Source organism: Etheostoma spectabile, chromosome 13 (genome assembly GCF_008692095.1).
Source record: "Etheostoma spectabile isolate EspeVRDwgs_2016 chromosome 13, UIUC_Espe_1.0, whole genome shotgun sequence".
Classification (NCBI taxonomy): domain Eukaryota; kingdom Metazoa; phylum Chordata; class Actinopteri; order Perciformes; family Percidae; genus Etheostoma; species Etheostoma spectabile.
Window position 1 is genome coordinate 14,541,505 of NC_045745.1, and position 7,283 is coordinate 14,548,787.

General features: G+C 44.0%; 1 protein-coding gene across 1 annotated transcript; it reads right to left on the reverse strand.

Annotated features, from left to right (window-relative positions):
* Positions 1-2,065: 2,065 nt before the first annotated feature.
* Positions 2,066-5,244, reverse strand: LOC116700314 (early growth response protein 1). The gene is made up of 2 exons (XM_032533399.1): positions 4,444-5,244; positions 2,066-3,729 (listed from the first exon to the last, which is right to left on the reverse strand). The coding sequence occupies exons 1-2, from the start codon at positions 4,634-4,636 to the stop codon at positions 2,510-2,512; spliced, it is 1,413 nt and encodes a 470-aa protein (XP_032389290.1). The 5' UTR covers positions 4,637-5,244; the 3' UTR covers positions 2,066-2,509.
* Between the last annotated feature and the right edge of the window lie 2,039 nt (positions 5,245-7,283).

Genomic DNA, 7,283 nt, shown 5'->3' on the forward strand with positions numbered 1-7,283 from the left:
TGCTCGAGGTTTCTGCCTCTTTAAAGGAACTTTTTCCTGTCGCCTAGTGTTTGCTCTTGGTGGGAATTGTTGGATTTCTGTAAATAACATCACAGTGTACGGTCTAGACCTGCTCTTTTATGAAAAGCGCAAAGAGATAACTATTGTTGTGATTTACCGCTGTATAAAAAAAATTGAATTGAATGTCAAAAAAGTGATTAAAAGTCATAGTATAGCATGTTGAAAAAACTGATTAGAAAATCATATTATACTACTAAAGAAATAAATAGTCATAGTACAGTATGTCGAAGAAAGTGATAAAAGTCATGTTATAGTATGTCAAAAAGTTACAGTATAGCATGTCAAAAAAAGTGATGAGAGAGCTTGACAGAAATGCAAATTTTTTCCACATCTATTTGTAATCATCATTACTGTATTGTAGATGTTGAAAGTAATTGCACCATTCAGGATTTGAACACTCAACCTTGTTTCTGTCTTCCAATCATTGTCGTATCACCCTAAGCTACTTTACACTTGCTTTCGTCATTTGCCTCTTGCACTTAGCATATTGGACCGCTAAACTTAATGAAACATACAAGATTCAAACACTCAACTTTCTGTCTTCTAAGTAGTCTCTTATCAACCTAAGCTATCTGACCTGACACAAAAGTTAAATTTTTCGTCATTTGCCTCTTACCCTTAGCATATTGGACCTCAACACTTCCTCAAACATAAGATAGGAACATTCAACCTTCTGTCTTATCGCCTAAGCTATCTGACCTGACAGAAAGTTTTCTTTCTTGTAAAAAAGGCATAGTATAGTATGTTGAAAAAAGTGATAAGTCATAACATAGTATGTCCAAAAAAAGTCACATTATAGTATGTCCCAGAGAGTGATAAAAAAGCCAAAGTATAGTTAGTCGAAAAAGTCAGTCGAAAAAAAGAGGTCAAATAGTGATACCATGATGTGTCGAAAAAAGTCATAAAAAGTCATAATATAGAATATCAAAGAAAGTCTGGAAGAACATGCAAACTCCACAGAAAAAGGCCAAGCCTTGACTGGGTAACTAACCAAAGGTCACTGTCTGCACTGCCTACTTGTTGGTGTAGTGGAAACATTTGCTAACCACTGAGTCACCATGTCATCAAACAAAGAATGTTCTAAAAAAAAAAAAAATCTATCAACGCTTTAACACTGTTGAATGCAGGACTTGTAGTTTTTTTTTAATTCTGCAGCTCAAGTACTACACACTCTTGTCCAACCTGCCATCCCAGTCTGTCTAGCTATTCAGCTACCACAGCTTAGTACACTTCAGCACGCACACAGGCGGCTAGCCAGCCAACAGGAAGCTCCTTATATGGTTGTCAGGACGTCCTGCAGTGACAGGAAACACCTTATTTGGGCTAAAGCTGTGTTGTTCTTCCTGTAAAGAGCTGGGCGGTGACAAAGTCAGATCCCATTGGCTGTTTAACACACACACGCACACGTAGACGCGCACACACACACACACACACAGGAGGATTAACTGCTGACACAAATGACAGAGTAGTACAGAGGGAGTGTGTGTCTGCAGAATGCATATTTAAACCTTTGACTTTGACATATCCATTCTTTACCAGAAAACTAAATTGTGTCTTATTTTCCACAGCAGTATGGTCGAAAAATTAATGTGTAGCCCTCTGTGAATACATAAACAAATAAAAATTCTAGAGGTGATTTTTTGTACTTTTTATGTCTGGTCTGATTCATTATTATTTGATCTGATAGTTGCTGATTTAAAACAACTGTCTGTATTTTATGTAGACACAGTTTCTGTTCAGCTGCTTTTTTTAAACATTTCACATAATTTGTGTATCAGTATTAAACTTGAACTGGCACTGGTATATCAAGCCAACAGCTTTCAACTGTATCATACGGTCTTCATCGGATGGAGATGGCGTTACCGCACTTAAATGACAAAATAATATTGAAAGTTCTCTAAAATACCACGGCAAACAAATGAACTACATCTGCTGATGAAAGCCATGTGTTGCAAAAGTAAGCTCCACAACTCAACACAATCAGACTGAAATAAAAGCACCAACCGTATTTTGACATTTTATTCTTATCACTCTTTGCTTTAAAGAGGAAACACGTTCAGTATAAAATCAAACAATGACCTGCACGTAAACATAAAAACCTCCCAGAACCTACTCAGTAGGTGAATGCTAGATGTAAACATTATGTACACTACAAAAGTACTCATATATACAATCATCCAACAATGGCATATACATTCAGGGAATTTGAAGTCTCTTAAACTCAACAGTTTTCCCTATGAAGTTTGGTCCTGAGAGTTTTTTTTGTAAACTCAGTTTGTATTCTCTGCTGAAGGTTTAAGTTGACCTTTGACCTTGTAACCACTGGACGAACGCAAATAATAAATGTACAGTTTGATGTCTGGACGGACAGATATGTCAGTTTTTCGTTAAAGCCAGAGTTTAAGTCTGAGGTCAAAGGTCACGATGGGGCAGGTGGACTCCCTGTGGGTTAGCAGATGTTGGCGCCATGCGGGGAGGGGAGCTCCGCCTGAGGACTTCCCATCGGAGAGGAGCAAGAGGACGAATAGAGGTGCGGGGACATTGAGGAGGCGCCGACGTGCGACAGTGATGATGAGGAGGTGAAGCAGGAGGTGGAGAAAATTGAGGATGCGGGAGAGGGGGAACTGTGAGCGGGGGAGGAGTAGGAGGAGCAGGGGGAGGAGGTGTGAGGGGAGGAGTAGGCGTGGGGCTTGGTGATGGGAGCAGAGGAGGAGGAATTCCTCTCAATCTTGCGTTCCCGCTGCCTCTGGTGGATTTTGGCGTGCCTCTTGCGCTCGTCGCTGCGGGCGAACTTGCGTCCGCACTCGGTGCAGGCGAAGGGCTTCTCGCCAGTGTGCGTGCGGATGTGCGTCGTCAGGTGGTCGCTGCGGCTGAAGCTGCGCATGCAGATGCGGCACTGAAACGGCCTCTGGCCCGTGTGCACACGCACGTGACGCGTCAGCTCGTCGGAGCGGGAGAAGCGGCGGTCGCAGCCATCGGCGGGGCAGGCGTACGGGCGTTCGTGCGGCGGCGTCTTGCACGGACGGCTTGCGGGGGACTTCCTGATCCTGCTGGGTTTGATGGGCTGGGCCTGGAAGGCTGGGCATTGAGACTGTGTCTGGATCTGCGAGGAGAAGGCTTTGATGGTGGAGAGCGGCGTGAGCGGGTTCAGGCTCTGCGACAGCAACGGCTTCTGGTCTTGGATCAGGCCGAGCTCGCCGTCCTGCTGCGACAGGACGTAGTCTGGGAGCGTCGGCACCCCGAGGGAGGACGGCTGGAGGCCAAGCCTGGAGGTAGGGTAGGCAGGAGGGGGGCCTTGTGGCTGGAAGGCAAGGGGCTGGGAGTCAGTAGGGGGGAGGAGGAGGTCAGAGCTGGAGTCGGAAGTGTACGTCGGCGTCGAAGAGAAGACTGATGTGATATCACCGGAGCCACAGCTGATCTGGACGGAGCTGAAGCTCGGCTGGGACAGCGATGATGATGATGATGACGATGATGAAGAGGAAGGGATGCTGCAGCTGGGGGTTGGAGCCCCAACGCTGACCAACCCCGTGAACAGACTGAGGAGAGGCTCCGCCCACAGGCTGCTACTGTTGGAGGAGGGCTCGAAGGTGAAGCGACCACTGTAGGCCAGAGGGGGGAGGCGGGGGGTGAGAGGGGGCAGACTCTGCAGGTCCAGGTCCTTCAGAGAGTCTGAGACAAAAACAGAGAAGAAAATGCATGTCAGGGACAAATCACTGCAACAGGAAACAACTAATTAGCTGCTAGAAAACACCAGAGAGAGAAGTTTGCTCTGCTCCGATTGGCTGCTCTGATTCCTACTGACACAAATATTTTAACTTGACGTCTCATTTAGTCTCAACTTAAGATTTTAGTCTTGACGTTAGCTTGCAAGCACATAATTAGAACAATTGTGAATTCATTAATAAGAATTGCTATAAAAAGACATAGTAGGCTAATAAAATTATTGTTAGTAGCTAGTTAAGTATAGAGAGATCTACAACAGACATCCATTAAAGCAGTCAGTCTGTAAAACACTCCCTTAAAGTTTATTCCCTAGTTGTGTCCACAATTCACATATCCTATACAAACTTGCATGTATTTGTTTTTGTATTATTTGTATTAATAATTGCTCTTATAAAAGTATATTTCTTGCCGCCCCCCTCATTATCTTAATTAATCATGACTTCACCAGCACAATAAGAGACAGTCAGGATTTCTCTTCGCTCTAATTATGATTAAAAGTGAGTTTTTAATCATTAAAGTGAATTATGTGGGTATATTTTACTTGCATATAAAACGTTTAAGTAGTTGTATTCCCCTTTGACGGCACTTCTCTCCTCTAAACATCCTGCTAAACAGCCCACCACCACCTGCACCTCCACTCGGCTACTTCCCGCTCCTCACCTCCGTACTCCCCGAGCTCCCCGCTCAGCAGCTCGGCTCCCTCCGCTGCAGCCGCGGCGTTCCGCAGCAGCATCTGCAGCTCCTCCAGACTCGAGTAGTAACCGTCCAGCGGAGAGAGGGGCGGCAGGAGGCCGACCAGAGGGTCGGACATCTGCAGAGCAGACAGGAGCAGCTCTGCTTTGGTCGCTGCCATCTCGGTGGACGAGGAAGAGTGAGAAGCAGCGTGCTGTGCCTGCGGGGGGGACCGAGCTTGTCTCCACTCCTTAAGCCGGCGACGAGGCGCTCTGACCAGGCTGCTGCTGCTGCTGCTGCTGCTGAGGGCGTTGGAAGCCAACTCCGGGTCGTCAGCTCCGGGGTCCCGCGTAGAAAAGATATTTTAAAAGATTATTTTCGGATCTTTGTGATGAGTCATCAGGAAGAGTAAATAACATTAGCCTAAATGTTTCTTTCAGGTTGGTGTTTTAATGTGTTGCTGGTGACAACTTGAACTTGAGTCTGTCAGTTTCTTCAATGAGGATTCCCGGCTTTATAAAGACTCCTGCGTGACGTACATCCCTAAATATGGCACGGAGGAAGCCCATATTTGGTCAGAGCAGTGAGCGTGCAGACCAGGGTGCACACGGACGCTCCGGTGCTCTCTGGACTCGTTGTGCTACGGGTTTTGGAGCGTGAAATAGCCGGTAGAGTCCAGACTTCAATCTGGGTCGGTGGGTTTTGTCTGTACTTGGATCGCAGCCTGTAGACGGCGCCCATGGAGCACAGCCAGCCGCCATGGCCGGAAACCCGGAGACATGTCACAGCTCGGATCAGTTTTTTTAAGGCTCTACGTCACATGGAGATCGTCCAGCGGCGTCATCATTTCCTCGAGCCTTATTTGGGTGTCTTCCTGTCTGACTGCTGATCTGAGAGCGGGTGAAGGTCCCATGGTGGTGTCTCGTCCCGTCCTGCAGGTCAACTCCTGCAAAACAAATACATTAATAACATGCAGCTGCACCGCACATTCAACAACAACAAAAAACGTTTCAAGTACACCAAGTAGGAAAGCAATAAAAGTGCACAAGTATTACTACTTAGTACGAATTTATGATATGAAAGTATAACAGTCACAGGGGACATTGGATTGCTTTTACTTTTGGTACTTAAAGAAGCCTATACTTTTCTGATTACAGCCTAGGCCTACTTACGTCCTTTTGTTCAATGCTTTTTGTTTTTTTTATTTCCTACAGCGTAGGCCTAGTATTTCTTTCTTTTACTTGCAACAGAGTAGGGTATAATTGACATTAAGTGAACGTGGCAGAGATGGGAAAAGTACTCACTTCCCACACTCAAGTAGAAGTACAGATACTTGTGTTAAAATATTACTCTGCTCAAAGTAGGACCAGACTGATTTAACTTCTTTACTCAAGTAAAAAGTAACAAAGTACAGCCATTTTTTATGCAAAGCTACCTGGACCACACACATGTTATTAGAGTGCAAGCTGAGAAACTTCAGTAGACATGGAAAAAAGGCTCTTTATATGCCATTGCCTACTGTACACACAATGGATGTCTCCCAATAGGCCTAAAACATCCCACACATGATGATTGTGACAGAGACTGGGACTCCAGGTTAATAAGATTCTGAGAAGCAAGATATGAATTCATTGTGATTCTGTGATAATTCACAGATCTTTTTTTTTAATCTTCCCCTTAACATTTAACGGAATGTACTTCTATTTGTGTGTGCTCAAACATGGCTTCTGGAAAGAAAATAAAGGCAAAAAAATTAATTACTAAACAGACATTAATGAATTATTATCAATTAATTAGGTTCCCCATACTTTCAGAGTTCTGCATTATCTTAATGCAGTGTAACTGCAGCATGTAAATAATGCACCTAAAATACTAACGTGAGCAAAGCGTTCAACAATCGCCATTATATCGAATCAACAGCCAGGGGCAACCTAGCTAACAGGGGAAGAACACGAGCAACAGAATCCCAAGCTAACTTACTTTAAATTTGCAAGAACTAAACCAACAACAGGCTTAAATGAACTGACAACATAAGTTACAAGACTTACAGTTCTCAAAGACGCACACACACAATCTCAGCTGATTATCCTCCGGACAGCTGGTCCCTTTCTCTTTACTCTCACTTTTGTGTCCGTGTGGGGTGCGCGCCCGCTCGCAGTGTGAGGCGCGTGTCCGCGCTATTCTCCGAGATGCAGTCACAATCACACCCGATCGACAACCTTTTGTACAAAAATAAAGTAAAGAGCAGATTTTGTAATATGTAGAGAGTAGAAAGTACTGATACTCGTGTTAAAATGTAAAGAGTAAAAGTAGGCCTACAGTAACGAAGTATTTGTAGCCTACTTCGTTACTTACCATAGGTGTAAACATTAGGCTATGTCCTGTATTATTTATAGTTTTGCATTTCATATCATCTCGTCAGTAGGTTTGAACTTTGTTTAATGTAAAAAAACAGTTACGATTATTCTACATAGTATATAGCCTAGTCTACATGTTCATGAGCATGCATCCTGTGGTTGTTGTTATTTTTTATTCTGTTCAAGAATGTTTCCCGGATTGTTTTCTCGTTAATAAATGATTGCCAAGATATAAAAATGTTGACGTGTTCACTGACATCCTAAACTCACTCAGTCAAACTATCAGTTTAAACTCACATGAAAACGTCGGGCTCAACAATGACGAGCGTTGTAGTCACGGTGGTTGAAATAATAAAAATTGTGTTGTAACAACTGCATAAAAGTGTTATTTTCCAGATGAGTACGGTGGCGTTTCGGTATAATAAAAAAAAAAAAACGTTATTGGAGGATGCGGGCATCGATCCCGCTACC

Excerpts from the sequence above, each read along its gene's own strand:
- LOC116700314 (XM_032533399.1), bottom strand. The coding sequence starts at position 4,636 with ATGGCAGCGACCAAAGCAGAGCTGCTCCTGTCTGCTCTGCAGATGTCC. Across the intron at positions 3,730-4,443 it reads GGAGCTCGGGGAGTACGGAG|ACTCTCTGAAGGACCTGGAC; the intron begins GTGAGGAGCGGG and ends TTTTTGTCTCAG.